This window comes from Marmota flaviventris, chromosome 10 (genome assembly GCF_047511675.1).
Source record: "Marmota flaviventris isolate mMarFla1 chromosome 10, mMarFla1.hap1, whole genome shotgun sequence".
Classification (NCBI taxonomy): domain Eukaryota; kingdom Metazoa; phylum Chordata; class Mammalia; order Rodentia; family Sciuridae; genus Marmota; species Marmota flaviventris.
This window is the reverse complement of record NC_092507.1, coordinates 38432049-38456141: the sequence shown is the minus strand read 5'-3', so window position 1 is coordinate 38456141 and position 24093 is coordinate 38432049. Positions and strand designations below refer to the sequence as shown.

The following is a 24093-nucleotide window of genomic DNA, read 5'->3' as shown; positions in this document are numbered from 1 at the left end:
GCAGAAGATAACGTTGGAATTAGGAGCAGGTCCTGTTTGCCTAGGAAGAGTAGACTTACCATATGGGCATCTGTGCCTGGAGCCTATCTGTGTCAAACACCAGAGAGCAAAAGGAGGGGCAATGGGGGCAAGCCAGGTGATGGTCTTGATTGTTCCAGCCAAATGTAGATGAAAGGCCATGTGTTGGCCTGCATGTCAAATTAGATATTCAGCTGTCTTCATGAAGGGAAGAGGAATGAAATTTCATCTCAATTTTAAATGTACCTGGGAAGATATATGAAAGTCTGCTTCCTGCCCCTAGATAAACAAACTAGGGGAATCAGGAGACTGTAACCACAACTGTTGCATGAATTTTAGGTAGCCCAGTCTCAGTGTGATGGAAACAATGTGTACTTACTAGTTAGATGGTAGTGTACATCAAACAGGAAGCACATTATTGACATACCAGAGGCACTTAATACATGTTGCTTCCTTTGGGAGTATCTGAGTGACTTTATGATACCCTTGTTTTGCATATCTCCTTTGGGATTTACAATCTGAAAAGACTGGTTCTTTGCTGTTTCACTTTCCACTAATTTGAAGAGAAAATTTGTTTTTGCTGTAAAGGAAGACCCTGGAGTTAGAATTTATTTATTTGCATCTTTGTTTTCTGCGTGGTTAGAAAGGAAATTAGAACTTCTATATTCCAGGGATCCTGAGGCGAACTAAAGAATGTTGTTTTAGAGAGACTTCTAAATTCCATTAGGTCCTGGGCTTCTCTTCTACCTGTGTTCTAGTGGCTAAGCTTTGAGAATTCAGTTGATGATTTTGGGGAGAAGGCAAAGAGGATGGTAAGTGGGAGAGGAATTATTCATTTGTTTTTTAAATCATAAATTGACTCATTCATTCAATAAGCATTTGTTGGGCTTTATTTTAGGGTCAAGCACTATACTAAGTGCTGTGGATTTTGAGATGAATAAAAAATATAGCAGTGTCTACAATTAGTATTTTTTGTAGTCACTAGTTCATCCTGGAGTTTCTGAGAAAGATAGTGAAGAGGAAATATTATTTGAGCTGGACCTTACTTCTCTATATAGGACTACACTATGTAGAAAAGTATGGTAAAGGCAACTATAGACAAAACAAAACAAACAAAAAACACATTTTAAAAGGCCAGGTGGGGGTTGAGAATATCATATATTTAGGGCATGATTCAAAATTTCACATGGAGAGAGAAAACCCTCTACATATATTCGTGTGGCTGAAATTGTTTTCCCACCAATACATTCATTTTTCCAGTTCATTAACATTTTTGACCACCTCTTCTATGTAGGGCTCTGTATAGGTCCTGGAGTACCAAAGATGAACACTGTATAATCCCAGCTCCCAAGGAGAGTTCATTCTAACAGTGGAAAGAAGCATATATTGGGATTGATACAATGAGATATAGAAGTACAGACAGTATGTTTGCAAACATGCTGAGTACAGACACATATATATGAATGTGTGCACACACACACATAAGTGAATCTGAGAATGAGAGTTATAGACCCTTCCTCTCACACAAGTGGATATCCTCTTCCATTATCAGGATGGACCCAAGAGATAGACAGACCAGCCTTTATTCTGAGTCCTGAACACATATACCAGGGCTTGGAATCTTCCTGGGTCACAGGCAGGTGTTAGACCTTTTTTTTTTTTTTTTTTTTTTAAGGTCTTCTGGAGCCACGGACATCCTTCTTCTCTTAAGAAGGGGTCTTGACTCTACCTTCACTTTCAACATATTGTTGGGAAAATAGGAACAGTTTTGCGGGATTTTTGTGAGAAGTAAAGAAGTTAATGCATTATAAAGTACTTAGAATGGTCTAGTACACACATAGGTAGTAGTACTATAATAATTATTATTACTATTGTTATAATTTTTCATTGGGTTATCTCAAAACTCTCTGTTAAGAGGAATCAGAAGTTGCCTTGACTAGCCTAACATCAAGTACAGGAATTTTCATTATGAAATTCCTTAAAGCTTCTCATGTCCTATTCTCCCATAAGGCTAGCCTCTCTACTTTCTCTTTAGCAGAATATTGAAGTGCCCCTACTTATACTGAGCTCAAAATGACTCTTATTTTCATCTCTTCATTGCTTTTTTTAAAATAAACAAGTATTGTTGGAGAACTCTCTGTGCCATCACAAGAAAGACAGGAAAGATACAGTTCCTACTGTCAAGAAGCCTATATTCCCTGAAAAAAATATCCAAATAGCCATTTAATTTTGTAGCTCATTTTAAGAGACCCACCAAGTGACAAAATTATTTTCTTATATCATTTTTCAAAGTACAAAACAATTAATGAAGTCTGTAGAGTCAAGGAAAGCTTTAGAGAGGAAATATGTTAAATGATAGGTGTTTATATATTCTTTTATTTATTGATTAATTAGTTCATTTGAAAAATACAAAATATTTTAAAACATACAAATACGTTCATTTTTAAAATATATGAATTGACCATAAGTTGCACCTATGGTAGGAATTCACCAAACAGGCAAAATTGTGGGGGAGGCAATCCCAGTGGAAGAAAGATCAAGCATAAAGATGTTGAGACACAGCCCACGGTTGTGGTAGGGAGTTGTGAATAGATCAATATGAATAAAGCACAGGGGTCAAGAAGAGAGAGATGGGTGCTAATGCCTGAATCACCGGGAGATCAGAGGGAGTTTTTTGGGTCAAACTTAAATGAGAAGAGACAGAATTGTTTGAAGGGTTTTCAGTGAAAGACTAGATTTTTCAGAAGTAGAAGGTAAGGCTCTGAGTTAAGTGGCAAAAGGGAAAAAATGGTGGCAAAATACCATAGGGATTGTGAACGTAGACTTTTGAGGCACCCTTGCCTAGGCTCTGCTGCTCACTAACCTTGTAATCTCAGGGAAATTTTTACTTTTCTGAGTTTTGATTTTCTTGTCCTTGTAAAGTGGATATTAATAACCCCCAGCTCATAAGGTTATCATGAGGATTAAATGATAAGGGATATAAAACACTTAACACAATGCCCGAGACATAATGAAAATATAATAAGAAAAAGAAGATAAAAACCAGAAGTGCATTCTAAATAAGAGAGGTTTGTCCTCTATAATCCCAACCCTCCATTTTCCTTTTTTTTTTTTTTTCCCTTGCATTACTTGAAAGTCTTGATGAATTTGGCCTGCTGAGCCCTTCTCAAATGAATTTCCGTTTGTACCGTTGGCAGAGTCTGGAAAATTTAAACCCTGAGCAGCTTCTCAGCTTCCCTGAGTGATTACCCCAGGGCCCAATACCTCCACCCTGTCTGCTAATCAGGTTAGGCATTCCAACCCACCCAGGAGAGGAGCTGGGACAGCTGCAAGCAGTAGATAAATTTTCCTGATAGTACACAATCAAATTCAGTGGAGATGGCAGGCTTAGTCCAGTTGCTAAATTTGGCTAGAAGAGGAGAAAACTAGGATGATTGAATTTAAAGCATGGATCCTGATTGGATGTTCTGGTAAATTAAGAGTTGAATACAGTGTCATAACCTGAGAGACTTAATGATTGTTGAAACCACCTGTGTAGGAAAACATGCTCACCTTGGGCTCCAGGATACTTGGACTAAGATATCTGTGTCAGGGGCTGAAGTGACTATCATAGACATGTCTGGAGACCTCAAGGCCACTTTCATTGGAATTTTCATAAATACAAATCTGAACCCCTTAGATGAGACTTTTCTGCCAGCCTCACTTTCTTGCATCTTTAGCCACATTGCAAATGTAGAGCATTGTATATTCTCTGTTTTCTCTTCTCTGCACTGGTCAGTTGTTCTCTCTCTACTTTTCACTTTTCACTACTTTCTTTCCTCTCCCAAACTTTCTGCTTTTCACTTTGTCCTCTGGAATACAGCTCCATGGTTAATAATCTCTTTTAGTTCACCACTTCCTTTATCCTTTGTCTTAACCACACTGTGTTTGGTATACAATAGTAAAAGGTGTGCTGAATAAACCAGGTAAGTCCTGACATTCTCTCTCTCTCTCTCTCTCTCTCTCTCTCTCTCTCTCTCTCTCTCTCTGGGTCGCGGGTACCAGGGATTGAACTCAAGGGAACTTGGCCACTGAGCCACATCTCCAGCCCTAGCTTAGCACCTAGCTTTTGCTGAGGCTGGCTTTGAACTCATGCCTCAGCCTCCCAAGCCATTGGAATTACAGGTGTGTGCCACTGCTCCCAGCAGGCCTGACTTTCTTGAAGGATGTTACTTCTCCTATTGCCTTCTTGGGAAGTACCTCACATTTAAAGAATCAGGAGGGAATGACTTCTTCTCATTCCGTAACACCCTTCTGGTCACTGTTTCTCTATTTCATCATTGGTAGCTCTTGAATTTCAAAGTAGGAAGATTTGGGGTAGCAATCTGGTTAGGAGGCATGCCTTGGAGATTTCTATTAAAACTATGTTGGCTTTATAAGGAGATTGCTATTTATATGTTTATTTGCAGTGACTTGGTGATGGATAAGGGCTAAATGAACTATATTGGTGGGCCTAAGCATACTCCTAGACAACTTTTGGCACTACCACTGAGGTTTATAGGAAAAGCCCTATTTCTTTTTTAAACTTTTGCTGGGTATCTACCATCCCATCTTCTTCCTTGACACTTTCAGGTTCTTGCTCATCTTACACTGATGGTCTACCTCTTCATCCCCTTTTTTCTAATAATAAAATATTAGAATGTTTAAATCTAATATAATAAAATATGTGGATAAATATCCATGCTATGTAATCTCCGTTCTTCCACAGAAATCCCACGACCTGACTTCCTACCTGGCCATTTAAGCAGCCTTAGAAAGATAAAAGATTCTGTAAAATCATTAGCATGTTATAATTTTTTATATCTATTACTTAGCACATTTCTCCAGGCTGCTATATCTGGAAGCAGAACCATTCTTGTTATTCTTGATCTTATCTCCTATACTTTCCCCCTCACACCTTCCTTCATGTGCTTCTATCCCCTTGTCTTCTCAATGAAACGCCAAGCCCCTGCAAGTTAGTCTTAATCCTTCACTCACAGTGCCAGCGTTTCTCAGAAGCATCTCTGTCTATAAGGAACTTCCAAACCAATCTAAGACTTATGGAGCAATTAAAAGAAAGCAAGAGTTCTACAAAATGTGTGAGCTGAGATGGCCTGGGGCTGCCCATGTAGAATCATGGAAAAGGCATAGTTTGAGGTGGGTTTGTAGGATTAATAGGCTTTGAAGGGACAGAAATGAGAGGAAGTCTCTGTGGAGAAACAATGTGAAGAATTTGGATGTCATAATCATGAGAGGTTCAGTAAGTCTGGGAAGTGGATAAGTACAAAGAAGCTATGGGAACAATGACTGGAACATTTTCTTTTCTCATTTTTGCATCTCAGTGTTCTTTACTAGAAAATGAGTACAGTCGCCCACCCAGCATATTTTAAAGTAGTATTTCCCAAAGTGCTCTGTGAAAAATTAGTCTTATGGAATGTTCTGTAGAAAAATAATAGTAATAATTTAGGAAAATGTTGAATATTCTTTTTCCATCCTTGAATATTCATAATGCGTATTAGTTTATTTTAGAAGCTCTGACTTAGTCTTGTTATAAAAAGGAAAAAACAAAACAAAACCTTATCTTCCCTGGGAAAAGTAGGCCTTACCTATTTATGTCTCCGGAACATCACATTTTTTAATTCTGCTCAGAAGTTTTTTTAGAGTCTGTAACTATATTGTTTATTTATTTTTCATATTTTATACACTGCTTCCCCCATTAACAAATGTACTCCATGAAGACCAAGACCTTGCCTGAATTGTTCACTGTTGTACATCAAGACCCTACCATAGTCCAATGAAGTGACATAGTCCTAATGACATAGGAGGCTGACACGGGAGGGTCACAAGTTCCAGGCCAGCCTGAGAAACTTAGTGAGACCCTGTCTCAAAATAAAAAATGAAAAGGACTGGGAATATAGCTCGGTGTTAGAGCACCCCGGCCAATCCTCAAAAACAACAACAACAACACCCTACCCTAATGCTTAGGCATTTAGTAAGTGCAAAAAAAAAAAAAAAAAAAAATATATATATATATATATATATATATATATATATATATATATATATATATATATGAAATTGGTTCATCTTTGTTTAACTTTGCATTTTCCAAACAGCTGAAAAAGATAGATCCAGATTTTGAATACAGTACTAACACATTCAGCTCTAGTTTTGACTCTGTGTTATGTTATTTTCCTACCCCCACTGCCTAGGATTTTTGCTGTTAGTTTTTCTCCTAGACATTCATTCCTATTTGTTACCTTTGAAGCTTGAACTACTATTTGATATGCCCAACTTTCTTTCTTTGTATTTTTTTAGGCAAAGGCTGCCACCTAAAAATGTTTATTACTATCGCTGTCCGGACCATAAAAAGAATTATGTGATGTCCTTCGCATTCTGTTTTGACCGAGAAGAAGATATTTACCAGTTTGCTTACTGCTACCCATATACATACACGCGCTTCCAGCATTACCTCGATAGCCTGCAAAAAAGAAACATGGATTACTTCTTTCGGGAGCAGCTGGGCCAGAGCGTGGTAAGGCCAGTGCCAGGTTTGGGATACCTATTTTAGAAACAGGCAACCTTGGAGTTGGGACTTAGCAATGGGTTTTTAAAGAATTCAAATAATGAATAGTACATTGTAGACAGTATGTTGTGAAAGTTTTAATAATTTAAATATATTAAGTAACAATATAGTTAAGTATTCATAATCTAATAATTATTACCTAATAGCTACAGATCTAATAATTAATATAACTAATGGTTTTAAATACTATTTATATAGTTTTATTATTATTATATGTAGTTATTATTATTTCATTGTTTTTTTTTCATTGCTATATCAGGAAGTAACAGAATAAGATATGAGAAAGATGGCTCTGCCTCCCTCTTTTACTTAAAAGAATTCTTATGATCATACTGGGTTTACAAAAATCCAGGATAATCTCATTTCAGGATCTTTAATTTAATCACATCTGTAAAGTACCTTTTATTATGTCAAATAACATATTCACAGGATCTGAGAATTGGGACGCAGACACCTTGTAGGGGTGGGTATGCATCAGTTTGCCTGACACATCTTCTTTTATTTTTCCCTCTTTCCTGCTCAGACGAGAATCTGAAGTTGTTCCTTTCATTGATTTAATAGGTTCTGCTCTTTGTTTTCAGTAATACTTTTGTTGCTAATAAAGAATAAGTAGGTGATAATTTGGTTTTAAATACCACTCTCTAAAAAGTGTGTAATGGGCTCCTAAAATGACATATGGACCAGTCTTTAAAGGTTCTAAATAAAGATCGTGATGGAACAGGCAGAAGATACTATACTACGGATTTTGATATATGTTGGTGGAGGAGATGGACTTTTCCTAGTAACTGGGTTCCATCTAGAAGTGAATCCTGTTTCTAAATAAATCCAGGATACTCAAGACACTTAAGTGAAGAAGGCATGTTTGTGGCTTAGGTACTCACAAGTCAAATTTGATCATGATAATATTCTTCTATTCTAGAGTTCTCTATACACTAAGATTTTGCTAAATATCTTCACTCTACTCCAACCTTCTTCCCAATAAGTCTTCTGGTAAATACCATTTGTATCTGGTACTTACATGTTTTGAACTAAAAATTGGGACACATGGTATAGCAGGAAACAGATGGTAACCTCAAATTAGGATAATTTGAGGAAGTTTTAATAAATAGTCTATTTGCAATGTATAGGCAGTGTATAGGAAAATCAGAAGACACAGTGAAGTTTCCTTATGGCTAATAACAGGTCAAAAAGTACGAAAGGGGGAAATGATTACCAGAACCCAATTGTACAGAGTCACTTTAGTAGGCCACTTTGGGAGGAACAGTAACCTTTAGTTAAAAAATACAGTTAACCTGAGATGGTCACATAGGGAGGAAGCTGAGAAAGATAAATAAAGTCATGCATTGCTTGACCAAGGGGAAATGTTTTGAGAAATGTATTCTTAGGTGATTCCATTATCATGTGAACATCATAAAGTCTACTTACACAAACTAAGATGACTGTGACATAACTAAGTGATATAATCTTTTGGGAATACCAGTATAAATGTGATCTGTCATTGGCCAAAATATTATGCCACTTCAATGTTCATAGTCTTTGTTTTCTCACTTCTCTCTGATCTCCTCCTAAGGGTCCCTATTGTCCAACCAAACTATAAGCCAGAAGTTAGGAAAGTCTATTGAGATAACCCATACAGATCATCATTCTAGGGCAAAGAAAAGTGTGGAGAAGGGCCAACAGTAGACTTAGAGGGTGAAAATAGAACATATTAGACACACTAAGTCTAATCAACAATATATTACTAGAGAAATTATTTGAGATGGGACTATCAGAGAAATTCTGAGATGAATATTTGCCAGATATATGAATTAATATATAATTTAAGACAATGAGTTCATTCAACACTCGTGGCTTTTAAGGACAGACTCTGTATAGTTCATTCTTGCTTCCACCCAGATCCTCTCCTGAATGGCTCTAATGTGCACATTGAATGGTTATTGAGTGAATGATTGAATTAATGAAAGAATAAATTAAATTTTATGTCTGGAGGCAGTGGGAGGCAGTGTGAAGAGCTGAAAGCAACAGAAAGTTGATAAGAGGTATAATAAGTTAAGTTTCTATTTAAGATATACAAATGATCTAAAATAGCTGCAACTTAACCCAGATCATTTATTTCTTTTCAATGTAAAAGTCTGGATATAGGCAGTGCACAGCTAATATTGAAGGTCTGCTCTTTGAAAGCCTCAGAAAATCAGGTTCTTTCAGCTTTCTGCTCTGCTGTCTCTGGGATTTAGCTCTCATTCTCATGATCCAATGTGGAATTCTATCATGCTATCCAGGTTCTAGGCATTAGGAAGAAGGAAGTGAGGGAAAGAAATAAGTAGTTGTGTGGTGCTATAACTTAACAGAACTGATATCCACATTTAAGTAAAAGAAGTATAAGAAATCCTTACTTTGAGTGGCCATGTCTCATTTCAAAATTGGTGTTTCTCTGGCTATGGAGAAGAATTGGTATCGAGGACAGCTTTAAGTCTCTGTCCCTGGAAACTTGAATTCTGCTTCCAGCTCTAATACGAAACTACTTGTATTACCTTGAATGTTATGCCCCCTTCTGAGGACAATTTTTTTCAACCTGAATTGGACTTGAATCAAGGTCCTCAAATTATTCTTTATGGAGATCTTCAGATAGAAAAAAAAATAGTTTGAGACTTTTGTCTTACTTCAGACCCTGTGAGAGGCACTGTACAGATATATAACAAGGTTATATAAGTCTTGATATATTGCCAGAAATGTGTTCTCTGTACCAGAGGAAATAAGATATACTCAAACAGCTATACTATTTTAAAAAGTGAATAATTAAGGAGCTCATGAATTGTTTAAAGAGTTAATGTTCAGAATAAATATCACGGAGAAGATGAGTTTTAAACCAGATCTTGAAAGATGAATAGGATTACTAAATACAGAGTTGGAGAGAAGCTCCAGAAAGCAAGAGTAGCCAGAGACAATGTGTGGTAGTTGTTTAGAAGTCTGGTTTGATAGGAATAGGGCATTCATATTGAGAAGCCCCTGGATAGACTTAAGGATTGGAGCCAAAATCTTGGAAAGCCTTCATTGTCACATTGGCTGTGACCTTCATTTAGATTCAATATGAATATATCAGTTCCATTACTGTGTATATACTACTCTATTTATTCTCACTGTAGTTTTATGGGGTGGGAAGAATTGGCCCAGGGAGTAAATAAGGCTAAAAAGTCACTTTGCTAAGTCCTCATGACTACTTCATATCAGGGCCAAGATTCAAACTCCTAGATTCTAACACCACGTCCTGGCCCTTTCATGGATACACGGAAATCCAATATACTTTTGAGAAAGAGATTCACCTTATCCGTCTTTTTTTTTTAAAGATAGAGATAGAGAGAGAGAGAGAGAGAGAGAGAGAGAGAGAGAGAGAATTTTTTAATATTTATTTTTCAGTTTTCAGTGGATACAACATCTTTATTTTATTTTATGTGGTGCTGAGGATCGAACCCAGCACCCTGCGCATGCCAGGTGAACGTGTTACCTCTTGAGCCACATCCCCAGCCCACACCTTATCCATCTTAAGTAAATTGAATGGATGTTCAAGGTGCACCTATGCCAGCAAAGTAGATTGAAGAAGTTCTGTGGGTTGGTTCAATTCCCTTGCTGGACCTCAAAGCAGATATCAGAGATGTTAAGCCTTTCTGGACAATTCTGAGTTACCAGGGCATTCAATATGGTTTATATCTGAAGGCACAACTATAATTAGTTAATCCTCATTCCAATTTATAAGGAAGATAATTACAACTGGGAAGGCTGAACATGCCAAAATGCATATCTAGGGAGGAGAGGCAGGAAGCAAGATTTTTGAATTTTTAGTGTTCAAACCATTAATCACCATGGTCATATCTGCCATTACTACTAATTATATCACCCAAAAATGGCATTTTATTTTTATTACTCAAAAGTAGCCCCTTTTAATCCCACCAAAGCTACTTTGAATATGCACTGAAACTATGATTAATATTTAGGATAAAGACATCAAGGGAAAGATCTTTTTGTTGTTATTGTTTTAATAGCTTTATTGAGGTATAATTTATATACCTCTTGTAAGGGTACAATTTTATGATTTTTAGCAAGTATATAGAGTTCTGCAAGTATCTCTACAACTGTTGTTAGAATATTTCAGTCACCCTAGCAAGTTTTCTTGATAATCTCCACTTCTCCCAGTCCTGAGTAACTATATTCTGTTTTCTGAACATTTTAATTTTCTATTTCTGAACATTTAATATAATTTTCTATTTCTGAACATTTAACATATTATATACTATATTATCTTATTTTACATCTTGCATATTTCATGTAGCATTATATTTTTGAGGTTTATCCATGTTGTAGCATATATCAGTAGTTCATTCATTTTAGTGCTGAAAAGTAGTCCACTGAAAAGACATACCATATTTTTTAACCATTCTCCAGTTTATAGATATTTGGTTTGGTTCCACTATGGGGCAATTTATGAGTAATGCTGTTATGAACCAATAATGTACCTATATTTGAGTGGACATAAAATTACATTTTGGGAATAGATTTTTAAGAGCAGAATTTTTGAATCATAATAAGTTTATGTACGACTTTTTTAAAAGATCAAACTGGGTATTGTGACATTTTACATTCTCTTTTTCCTTTTTTGGCACCAGGGATTGAACTCAGGGATCCTCAACCACTGAGCCACATTCCTATTTTGTATTTTATTTAGAGACAGGGTCTCACTGAGTTGCTTAGTGCCTCACCATTGCTGAGGTTGGCTTTGAACTTGAGATCCTCCTGCCTCAGCCTCCCAAGCCGCTAGTTTTACAGGCATGAGCCACCAGGCCTACCACATTTTACATTCTTATCAGCAATGAGGAGAGTTACAGATGATTACCAACACTTAGAATGGTCTATATTTTTATTATAGCCATTTCAACATGTGTGTGTGGTGGTAACTCATTGTAATTTTAATTCATATTGCCCTAATGACTAATTATGCCAGTCATCTTCTAATGTGCCATTCATAAATCAATGTAAATTAAAAAATCATCATCAACATTCATAAAAAATCATCTTATTTGCCATTCAAAATATTCTTTAGTGAAGTATCAATTCAAATCTTTAGCCAATATTTTTTTACAAAACTGTTATTTGTTTTCTTATAATTGAGCTTTAAGAGATTTTTATATATTCTAAATTCAAGTCGTTTGCCAGATAATTGCTTTGCAAATATTTTCCCCAATCTATTCCTTCCTTTTAATTCATTCTCTTGACAATGTCTTTTAAATAATACAAGTTTTTAATTTTGAAATCCAGTTTATCAATATTTTCTCTTATGGATCATGCTTTCAACATTGTATTGAATTACTTTGCCCAAGTGAAGATTTTCTCATTTTTCTCCCCAAACTTTTTGTAGTTGTAGCTTATATTTAAATCTGTAATTCATTTTGAATATTTTTGTATATGGCATGAGGTCAAGGCCTATGTTTATTTATTTGCATATAAATGTCCAATTGTTCTAGCACTTTGTTGAAAAGACTAGTCTTTACCTGTGAATAGACAGCATTTGCTCTGATGCCTCTGCTCTTTTTTTTTTTAATGTATTTCTTTTTTCAGAGTGGTTTTAGGTTCACCGCAAAATTGAGAGGAAGAAATAGAAATTACCTGTATATGTCCTGCTCTTACACATGCACAATCTTCCCCATTATCAACATTTGCCACCGGAGTGGTACATTTGTTACAGATGATGAGCCCATGTTGACACATCATTATCACTCAGGCTACACCATTAACATTAGGGATTGTTCTTATTGAATATTCTATAGGTTGAGACAAATTTATAATGACATACATCCACTGTCTGAATTTACACCATCTAGTTTCACTGCCCATAAAAGTACTCTGTACTCTGTCTATTCACCTCCTTCTCCCCTGAACCCCTGTCAGCCATTTCTCTTTTTAATATTCCCTTAGTTTTGCCTTTTCCAGAATGTCATTCAGTTAGAATTTTTTTAAAACGATTTTTTTAAAGATGGACACAATATCTTTATTTATTTACTTATTTATTTATTTTAAACTTTGTTTTATTTATTTATTTTTATGTGGTGCTGAGAATCAAACCCAGTGCCTCACAAGTGTGAGGCAAGTGCTCTACTGCTGAGCTATAACCTCAGTTCCTCGGTTAGAATTTTTATAGTCTTTTAAAGATTGGTTTCTTCCACTTAATAATACGTATTTAAGTTTCTTTCATAACTACTTATGGTTTCATAGCTCATTCCCCTTTAGCACTAAGTAATATTGCACATTCTTGATTTATTTACCAACCTTCTGGAGGTTTATTTATCCCCCTTCTGAAGGACATCTTAGTTTCTTCCAAGTTTGGGCAGTTATAGAGAAAGATGCTATATGCATGCTGGTTTTCATGTGGATATAAATTTCAACTCATTTGGGTAAATACCATGGAGCATGGCTTCTGGATTATATGGTAAGGGTATATTTAGTTTTGTAAGAAACTGCAAAACTATTCCAAAATGGCTATACCATTTTGCATTCCTACAGTAAAGAATGAGAGTTCCTGTTACTGTATCTTCTTTTTGGCATTTGGTATGTCAGTATTCTTGCTTTGGGGCATACTACAAGGCAAGCAATGGTATTTCCTAGTTTAAATTTACATTTCCCTGATGGCATATGATGTGGAGCATCTTTTCATATGCTTATTTCCCATCTGTGTATCTTGTCTGGAAAGGTATCTGTTAAGGTCTTTGGCTCATTTTTTAATTGACTTGTTTGTTTCTTATCGTTGAATTTTATTCAGTTTGTTTTGTCTTTGCTATTTCAAGCCAATCCAGTGTAAATTAATGGTCAGCTATGATAGAGTTGAGGTTGTACTTACTTCACTTCAACCATCAAGGTGTCCATCCTCTGCCAATGAATCTGTGTGTGGATAGAGGAGCGTATTCAAAATTTAAGCAAGTTTCCAGTCTTCCCTGGTTTTTACTTTCCCTTTCATGTTCTGTTTCCTGTGTGTATATGTGCAACCTCAATTCAGGTCACAAGTCTAGCTGGCTTGGGTCTTCTTGGGTCTCTGCTGATTCTTCACCTATCCTTATCCAGAAATGTGCTTGCTCTAGTTATAAGACCATGACTTCTCTTCATTCTTCATCCTATAATGCTGCTGGGTGTGAGTACTGCCCACCTCTCCAAATTGAGTGAGTTCTTTTCTCTTGGCAGGGAAGCAGCTTCTCCTCCCAGCCTGTCCTGCCCTAATAGAACCTTGCACTCTCCAAGCTTGCGGAATTTGGAGTAGAACAGGCTATAACAGAACAGTTTCCCATTCTTGTGTGTGTGTGTGTGTGTGTGTGTGTGTGTGCTGGGGACTGAACTCAGGGACTTGTGCATGAGAGGCAAGCACTCTACCAACTGAGTTATATCCCCAGTCAGTTTCACATTTTTATTACCTAAAATTCAGCAGTTTTTCAAGCATAATAGTTTTGAGACTATTGTGTAGCTTTGGTCTGTTTTCAAAGCACTGATGACTGGTGTGTCAATTTTGCTTAGCTTTATATTTGCTTTTTGAGGACAGCATTTACCAGACTTTCCATTCTGATGTAACTAGTAGCGGATTCTTTTTTCTTTCCACAGTTTTTATTGGTGCAGTATAGTTGTACATAATAGTGGGATAGAAGTGGATTTTAGCTAAAAAATATTTATGAAATTTTAAATTTATAGCTATTTTACTGTCAGACATAGAAAAATATGGTATCATTTTCATATTCATACATTAGGTTTTAAACTATATATATCTGATACTATAAGACAATAAATATGCTACTAATTTTATATATCATTGAACTAATTAGACAGACTTTATAATTGAGAGACTGCATATGTGTGTGTGCATGCAGATGTGCTAAAAACATTAGAGGTAGAGAGCCATTCCCACACTTAAGGATATTTGCCAAGAGAAGTGTCAGCAGAACCCTGTGTGATGGACATGCCTATAATCCCAGCAAGGAAGGAGGCTGAGGCAATAGGATTCCAATTTGGAAGAAAGCCTGGGCAACTTAGTGAGAGCCTTCCTCAAAATAAAAAAAAAATAAAAAGGGATAGGGATATATCTTAGTAATAGAGTGCCCTTGGGTTCAATACCCAATACTAAAAAAAAAAAAAGTGTCAACAAAGAAAATAATCTGATAGTATATTTTAAATAATCACTAGAAAATATGAAAATACTATTGTCTAGCCTCTTCCTTTAGTTAGCTTTGTGACCTTGGAAAAACTACTTCCCTTCTCCAGAAAGTCAGACCAGATGATTTTAAGCATTCTCCGACATAAATTATGGTTTCAGATGTTCTTGGTGTTTCTTTCAATTATATGAATATGTTTAAATCAAACATGAGTGTTATAATGGTACTTCTTAATCTGCCCTTTAATTTTAAATAATGTTTAGCATGTATCAGACCTAACACTAATGAATGTTTTATTTTATTGGTGTGTATAGTTTTACATAATACTGAGATTCACTGTGATATGTTCTTACATAACTCACAATTTGGTTTGTTTCATTCCCTTGTGCACACCTCTCTTCCTTCTCCAGATCTTCTTCATCTAACCTACTGGTCTCCCATTATTTATATGCATGTCATCCTCACAACACCCTTATTTTATGGGTAGTACTATTATTGAATGTCTACTATGTAACTAGTACTGTCTATATTCTAGGGATACAGCATTAAAAATAGGCAGAAGTTCATGCCCTCATGAAGTGTATATTATGATGGGAAGAGTAAATCAGGATAAGAGATTCATTTGGGCGGCAGGCAGCAGGGAGAAGATATAACTTAGAAGGTAGCATTTAAGTTCTGAGATATGTAATTATTATCTTCTCATTTGCATTTTTTAAAACTGAGATTTAATGAAATTAAGTAATTTTATACCTTCTGACACTGGAATTTTTTATTCTAATTTGTTATATATGAAATCAGAATGCATTACAATTCATATTCACATATAGAGCATAATTTTTCATATCTTTGGTTGTGCACAAAATAGAGTCACAGTATTCGTGTCTTCTTATATATACTTAGGGTAATGATGTCCATCTTATTCCACCATCTTTCCTACTCCCATGTCCCCTCCCTTCCCCTCCTTCCCCTTTGCCCTATCTAGAGTTCATCTATTCCTCCCATGCTCCCCCAACCAACCCCATTATGAATCAGCCTCCTTATATCAGAGAAAACATTTGGCATTTGGTTTTTTGGGTTGGCTTACTTCACTTAGCATTATATTCTCCAACTCCATCCATTTACCCACAAATGCCATGATTTTATTCTCTTCTAATGCTGGATAAATTCCATTGTGTATATATAGCACATTTTTTATCCATTCATCTAATGAAGGGCATCTAAGTTGGTTCCACAGTTTAGATATTGTGAATTGTGCTGCAATAAACATTGATGTGGCTGTGTCCCTGTAGTATGCTGTTTTTAAGTCCTTTGGGCATAGGCTGAGGAGTCGGATAGCCGAGTCAAATGGGGGTTCCATTTCCAGTTTTCCAGGGAATCTCCATACCACTTTCCATATTGGCTGCACCATTTTACAGGACCACCAGCAACGTATGAGTGTGCCTTTCTCCCCACATCCTCGCCAACACTTACTATTGTTTGTATTCTTAATAGCTGCCATTCCGACTGGAGTAAGATATAGTTTTGATTTGTATTTTTCTAATTGCTAGAGATGTTGAACATTTTTTCATGTATTTATTGATTGATTGTATATTATCTTTTGAGAAGGTCTGTTTGGTTCCTTGGCCCATTTATTGATTCGGTTGGTGCCACAGTTTAGATATTGGAATTAAACATGTGGCCTTGCATATGCTAGACAAACACTCTACCACCAAACTACAACCTTATCCCCAAAGCAATCTTGAATACTGTAAATATCTGGTGAGCATCTTCTGCCCATCAGGCTCTGTGTTGGCATCTGAAGACAGAAAGAATAATACAAAGCACATCGTATCCCTGAAAAGGGCACAATGTAGTAAACAACACAGGTATTAAAATTAATGATGCAAAGATGGTAAGGAAATTGATATAAGTAAAGCAGTAGGCAGCAAAGGGGCACAAGGCAAGAAATGAAGAAAGAAGATGTCTTGAATTGAGAATCAAATGTGCCAAGAGGCTGAGATGCTTGTTGTGTTTTGTTAGTGTTGTACAGTTTCATGTGACAAGAGCATGGGGTCAGTCTAAAAAAAGGAGATATAGTAACAGGAGAAGCAGGAAAGATGGATAGAGGTCAAGTCATGGGGGTTTTAACTGCCAAGCTAAAGAATTTGGATTCTATCTTGATTGTTGTTAGGAACCAGATAAGAAGAAATGATTTTTATGGAAATTAACCATTCCATCTCCAGGCTGTCCCTGACTTTCCTGACTAGAAGTCAGGTTAACTCCACCCTTTCTATACAGTTTACTTTCTTTCCCACATATGTCCATTAGACAAGAGCACCAGGAGGAAAATTACTTCCAAAATCAGTGTATAATATAAGAATGTAACAGCAAATACCTCAAAAAGATGGCCTTTCATGTCCTAACTCTTAAAAAAATCTCTAGAGTTGACAAAGACTAGAGAGGTCTCATTCAAATTTAGTAGATATTTTAGTCGTTTACCATGGGTAAGGGCCAAACTGTAAAGACCAGCCTCTTCTCTGAACATTACAGATGTTTGACTTTTCAACCTCTGCTCACAGAGGCAGCCAGTTCCTTGTCCATTGGCAAGAAAGGAGCTCCCTTCCTGTAAGTTCCTTTTTGATTCTTGCTCCACCCTCTGGGCCCACCTTTTATATACTTGCTCTTTTAGCCATTGCTCAGGCTTGCAAAGATAGTGAGGCAGTGATCACACCTCCACAAGTATCTTCTCTTCTCCATACTCATCCCTCCCTTCCCCCATCCCAGATAATTTTATATTTATATTTCATAGTTTCAAACTTAAAATTGTTGCTATTCTTTTTGGGGTATGATCTAGGCTATTAATTTTCTTCTTAAAATGCTAGAGCTGAATGTAAAACTCCACAGGGGATCTAAGTATCCCATGGCCAACTGGGACTGTCTCCCTTGCTGTGGATATTAGTTTTCTAGAAATGCAGCTCGAATTTACATTAAACAAAGCTTTTTTTTTTTTTTTTCTTTTTACTTTTCTGACTTCATCTCTTTAATAAACTTATTTTGGAATAATTTTAGATTTGCAGAAAACTTGAAAAGATAATATAGGAAGTTTCCATAAACCTTCCACCCAGTTTGTCTAGTAGTAATGTCTTACACAATCATGAATGATTTTTCAAAGGTGAAATATTAACATTGGTGCATTACTTATAAATTAAAATACAGAACTGCATATACAGATTTCACCATTTTTTCCATTCATATCCTTTTATTGTTGTTTGAGAACTCAGCCCAGGCTACCATATTAACTTATGGCAGTTTTTAAAAAGTACAATTGTGAGTCTTTTTACTTTACCTCATATGTTTTTACTTATTAGTTTTACTGTTTTATTTGAGCCTGTTGTGATCATTTTGATTCTTAGATTTTCTTATCTTTAATATTAGGAACTTCACTCAGAAATTGTAAACTTAATTTAGTACTTTATAAATATTCAGTCAATTACATAAGTGTTTAACAGGGAAAGACCCAAAACCAATAACAGGGACTTATACATAATACTAGAGACTTCACCCTAGACTAGAGTTGTTATATCAATTTATATTAATCCCTAGGCTTGGTTACACTACTAACCTATTACTATAAATCAACCAAGTATTCCAAAAGTTTCCTGCCTCTAAATCAATTCAATTAAGTTCAAATTAGGTTGATTTATTTTAGTATTTCTTACATACCATGTACTATGAGAGATTCAGAAATAAATGAGATGTAGTCTCCGCCCCCATTTATTTCTTCATCTTATCCATAGGATCATATATAAAGTTTTATCTAATTGCTGGTTAAATTCCATAATGAGTAAAAAATAATCATATGGCAAAGGGCAAAATTTAGAAGAAGGCTTGCTTGCTGGGAAGGGTCATGTTTGGTGGAACTCTGCAGTAAGGACCCTGGGAGATATGCATCCACACTGGGACTCCAATCCCTTCTTTTGAGATTGTAGAGCTCAGCAGTCCTCTGACTCCTGAATTAGGGAAAGGGGGATGATAGGAAGCCCTCAGCCACAGTGGATTAGATGGTATAGGGAAGATTCTGAAACCCCTGTGTTGGAAGATTTTTAGAATCTATACTATACTAGAACTGTAGAAATCTGTGAAATCAGACAAAGAAGAAGAAGAAGTAAAGAAACAAAACAAAACAAGAAAACAAAGCTGAATCATGAAGCCATAGTAAAGAGTTTGGAGGAGAACCTGGTCTAATCAGAGAAAGCCAGGGAACAAGAATTAGGAGGTAAGGAGAAAGAGGAGCAGGGTAACAAGGATATTTGGAAAACTATAAGATATTAGAGCTTGGCTGATTCTATGACAGTACTTGTATGGATTTGTGTAGAAAAGCCAGTATCTCAGAAAGAAGGTAGAAGAGGAATAATGACCTTGTGGGCTGGAAATTCAGAGAACAGGAGGTAATACCACAGAAAAGGGCTAGAGTGGGCCAGCACAGTTCCTACCAGCATGATAACTTCAAAATAAGCTAGTCTCCTTCTGTTCTTTCTGTTCTTTCCCTTTTTTCTTTCTTCCCCTTTGAAGTAAAACATCATGGAGTTGCAGCTGGCCACATGACCAAGTAAATAGATGAAAAATAATTACATGTTTTTGGCTAAGTTTTAAATTGAATAAGTGTTGGAAGTTAGTAATTTCAATTATCAGCCCCTAATCCTCTTCTCAGGAGAGTTCTGTGGACCCCCATCTGCACTAAACCTTGTCCCAATCAGACACTCTAAATTAAATGAGCTTAGGGGTTTTGGATCCCTTCCAGCAGGCCACTTCACAACTCTCCATTCTCTTGGCATAGTTTTTGCTATTCCCTAAAAAAAAAAAAAAACAAAAAAAGAATCAAATTAATTGGAGGCAGATATGTTCTCTCAGCATCTAACTGAGGGGCTTCCAGTTTACCCTCCTAATTGTAAATGGTTCATCCATTCCAAACCTCAGCCCTGGGTGAAAAAAGGCTTGGGAATAAAGATGCTGGGAATTGTAACCCTTGGTTCACCCTCTGATAGGAAACAGAGGCATATGGCTGAAGTTACCAAAGCCAATTCAGACTACCACATAGCTGTTTTCCTTTCTTACTTTCCTAGTTCAATGAAGGCATTACTATCACTATGGTTTCCCATGCTGAAAAACTCTTTTGTTTAATTCTTCTTTTTTATTCACTTCTCAAATACTATCACCATGTATGATTAAGGCTACAATTCAAAATCCTTAGATTATGCCCCTTTCTTGTCTGTTGTCTTAGCCCTAGTTCAGACTATCAGCATGTCTCAGGAAGTTCCAACAGCTTCTTTGGCCAAGATATGAGGTAAACAGGTTCCCAGACTCTATTTTGATACAACTATCTCAGAATTTTGCAGTTATCAGAAAATCACAGCCTGCCTCCTACACATGAGACCTGCCTCCCTGATTCATTGGCCCTGAACAAAGAAAGTAACTTCTTCACTGAACACTACTTTAGTTAGGTTGGCAGTTGGCTACTTTGAAACCATTCTTTCCCTTCCTTTTTAAAAAGTTAGACATCATATTAAAAGTTAGGCTTTGTGCCTTATACCAAGAATCAGTCTGTACAACTCCTTGCCTCTTTATTGCTGTCTTATGCTGGCTTCAAAGATGCATTTCTTATTTGTAAAGGACTTTGATCTATAATTATCTTGTCCACTTCACTGATGCCACCATGTCCAGTGATTTTAGTTATCATGAAAATGACCCATGGAATATACTTTTACTAGCTTTAATATAAATAGCAAATTCTTAATGGTCTATAAAATCCTGTATAATCCAGCCTATACACGCTCCTTCAGATTCTCTCCCATCCATCTTCTCTTGCTGTCTATGTTGTACCCACATTTGCCTTCTTGTTGTTCTTTGTGTAAGCCATGGATTTTCTTTCTGAATTGCATACACAGTGACCCACCTATCTGGAATATTCTTCCTCTATGTCTCTTTGCCTAAATACTTTCTATTCTGCTATATCCAATTTAAATATCCCTTCCTCATAAAATTCTTTCTTGCTGTCTTCTTCCCCAGCATCAAGCTTCTATAATATACTCCATTTCTACTTTAACACATCATTCTTCTGATTACTCTTTGAATATATAACTTCCTCTGAAGATTTTTAAGTTCCATGAGGACAAAGATCATGCATGACTTATTTATTGTCCTATCCATACATCTAGTATGTTGTTAGGCCCATTAATTGTTTCTCAAAGGAACTGAAGCTTTGTCTCAAGAAATGCCTCACCCAATATAATCTCTATTCCACTGCCAGAGAAACTACCTTTTTCTTCCTTTGACTAATAATGTTGAAAATCTTTGTATCTGTTATCTCTTTTTTTGAAGAAATATCTTTTCAGATCATTTGCCCATTTTTAAAAATGTTTTATCTTTTTGTTTTTGCATTGTAGAAATTCTTTATAGTTTCTGGATGTAACTTCTGTATTAGTCAGCTTTCCATTACTATGACAAGTACTTTACATGAGATAAATTAACTTTAAAGAATGAAAGGTTATTTTGTCTCATTTGATTTCAAAGGTTTAATTTCATGGTTGACTGGCTCTGTTGCTTTTAGGCCTATGGTGAGGCAGAACATCATGGCAGGGAATGCCTGGTGGAGCAAAGTTGATCACCTCATTGTGGCCAGGAAGAAAAGAGGAAGTCATGAGGCAGCCAGGGTCCCAACATCACCATCAAGGGCACATCCCCAATGACCTAACTTTCTTCCACTAGCCTCCACCTCCTAAGGCTTCCACCCAGTAGCATCACAGGCTGGCAACCAAGCCTTTAACCTGTTGGGGTTAGGGGGACACTCCAGATCCAAACTATAGAAAGTACTTTTTCAGATATATAATTTACAAATATTTTATCCCATCCTATATGTTGTCTTTTCAATTAAAAAAATAAATTGATAAGTAATAAAATTAGATATATTTATGGGTAGAATGTGATGTTTCAATATATATATTGAAAACATCATTGGGAAGTTATTAAATCAGACCTATTAACATGTTCATCACCTCACATATTTATCATTTCTTTGTGATGACAACATTCCAAAATCTTTTTTAGCAATTTTGAAATATATAGTATATTATTATTAATTATAGTTATCATGCTATGCAGCAAATATCATCAGAACTCATTCTTCCTGTCTAACTAAAACTTTATACCCTTTGATCATCCCCTCTCTTTTCCCCATCTGTATCTCATCCCCTCAAACTCTGATAACTACTCTTTTTACTTTCCTGATGTTCCTAATGCTATCATTTATAGCACAAAAGTTTTTAATGTTGATAAAGTCCAATCTATCTTTTTTCCTTTTCTTCCCTCCTTTCCCCTTAACTTCCCTTCTCTCTTTCTCCCTCCCCCTGTCTCTCCTCCCTCCCTCTCTTCCTTCCTTCTTCCCTTCCTTTCTTCCTTCCTTCCTTCCTGCCTGCCTTCTTGTCTTCTTGACTTCCTGCCTTCCTGTCTTCTTTCTGGCCTTTTAAAATTTCCATGTTGTCTTTGTTTGCTTGTTGTGATAAAAATACCTTGAGCAGAGTGGCTTAAAAATAGGAATATGTTATTCAGAGTTATGGAAAGTCTAAGATCAAGATGCTGGAAGAGTCACTCAGTGACTACTGAGAACCCACTTCCTGGTTAGCTAATGTCTGTCTATGGTTGTGTTCTCAAATTTCTCAAAATAGAAAGAAAGAAATTTTTCTTATGTCTTTTCATAAGGCCAGTAATTTCATGAAGGCTCTATTCTCATTAATTACCTCAAAAAACCCACCTCCCAATAATATCACATTGGAAATTAGGATTCCAGAATATAAATTTGGGGAGAATACAAGCTTGTAGTCCATAGCGTGTATCTGAGAAATCACTGTCTAACCCAAAGTTATAAATATTTGATCTTGTATTTTCTTCTTATAGCTTTATAGTTTGGGCTTTTACCTTGAGCTTTATAATCATTATTGTGTTAGTTTTAGTGGATGATGTGAGGAAAGGTTCTAACCTATACATTTCTCAGCACTATTTGGTAAAAACATTGTCCTTTACCCCATTTTACTGTCTTAGCACCCTTGTCAAAAACCAGGTTACTGTAGATGTAGGAGTTTGTTTCTGGACTTTTAATTATTTATCATTACTCAATATATCTGTACTTGTGCCAGTTTATCTTTATTGCTGTAGCTTTGTAATAAATTTTTAAATGAGGGTCTGTGGGTTTTTCCACTCTGATATTGTTTTTAAAGAATGTTTTGGCTATAATGGGTCTCTTACATTTCTATATGAATTTTAGGATTACCTTGATAATTTATGCAAAAAGGCAAGGTGGGGTTTTGATAGTTACTGCATTGAATCTGTAGATCAACTTGGAGAGTATTGCCATATTAATAACATTGTCTTCTCATGTAGACTATGGGATATTTCTCATTTATTTATATATTATTTAATGTGTAATACTGTTTTGCAATTCTTATATATTTTCTTCTTTTGAAGCTATTGTAAATATTTTTTTATTTTTGTTTTTGGACTGAAATACAAATTTAGCTTTGTATTTTGATCTTGTATTCTGTAACCTTGCTGAATTCACTTATTATTTATAACGGTTTTCAGTGGATTACTTGGGATTTTTTTATACACAAGTTCATATCATCTTCAAATAGAGATATTTTTACTTCTTTTGTTTCATTATTCTATTTCTTCTCTTGCCTAATTTTCTGTGCTATTAGAAATAATCTAGGCAAATGTTAAATAAAGGTAGCAAGAATATACTTCCTTGTCTTGTTGCTAATTTTAGAGGTAAAGCATCCAGTCTTTCATCATTAGATATGTTGTCAGCATTGAGTTTTTTTAGATGGCCTTGATCATAGGAAGTTTGCTAAGGAAGATATCTTCCACTCCTAGTTTATTGATGGATATTTTTATCATTAAAAATGCTGCATTCTATCAAATGATTTTTCAGTTATATTTTAGGATGATCATGTGGTTTCTATTCTTTATTTTATTAAATTAGCATTAGCCGGGTATGGTTGTGCACACCAGTAATCCCAGCGGCCTGGGAGGCTGAGGCAGGAGAATTGTGACTTCAAAGTCAGCCTCAGCAACTTAGCGAGGCACTTAGCAACTTATCAAGACCCTGTCTCTAAATAAAAAATATAAAAAAGGCCTTTGTATATGACTCAGTGTTTGAGCACCCCTGGTTTCAATCCCTAGTACCAAAAAAAAAAAAAAGAGAGAGAGAGAGAGAGAAAGAAAGAAAGAAAAAAAATGGCATCGATGTTAAACCAAATTTGT

General features: G+C 35.9%; 1 protein-coding gene across 1 annotated transcript in view; it reads left to right on the top strand.

Annotated features, from left to right (window-relative positions):
- Agbl4 (AGBL carboxypeptidase 4) overlaps positions 1-24093 on the top strand; it is a 1244450-nt gene that overhangs the window by 719522 nt on the left and 500835 nt on the right. The window contains exon 5 of the mRNA XM_071618599.1: positions 6355-6571. Within this exon, the coding sequence (XP_071474700.1) occupies positions 6355-6571 (217 nt within the window). The remainder of the gene's footprint in view (positions 1-6354; positions 6572-24093) is intronic.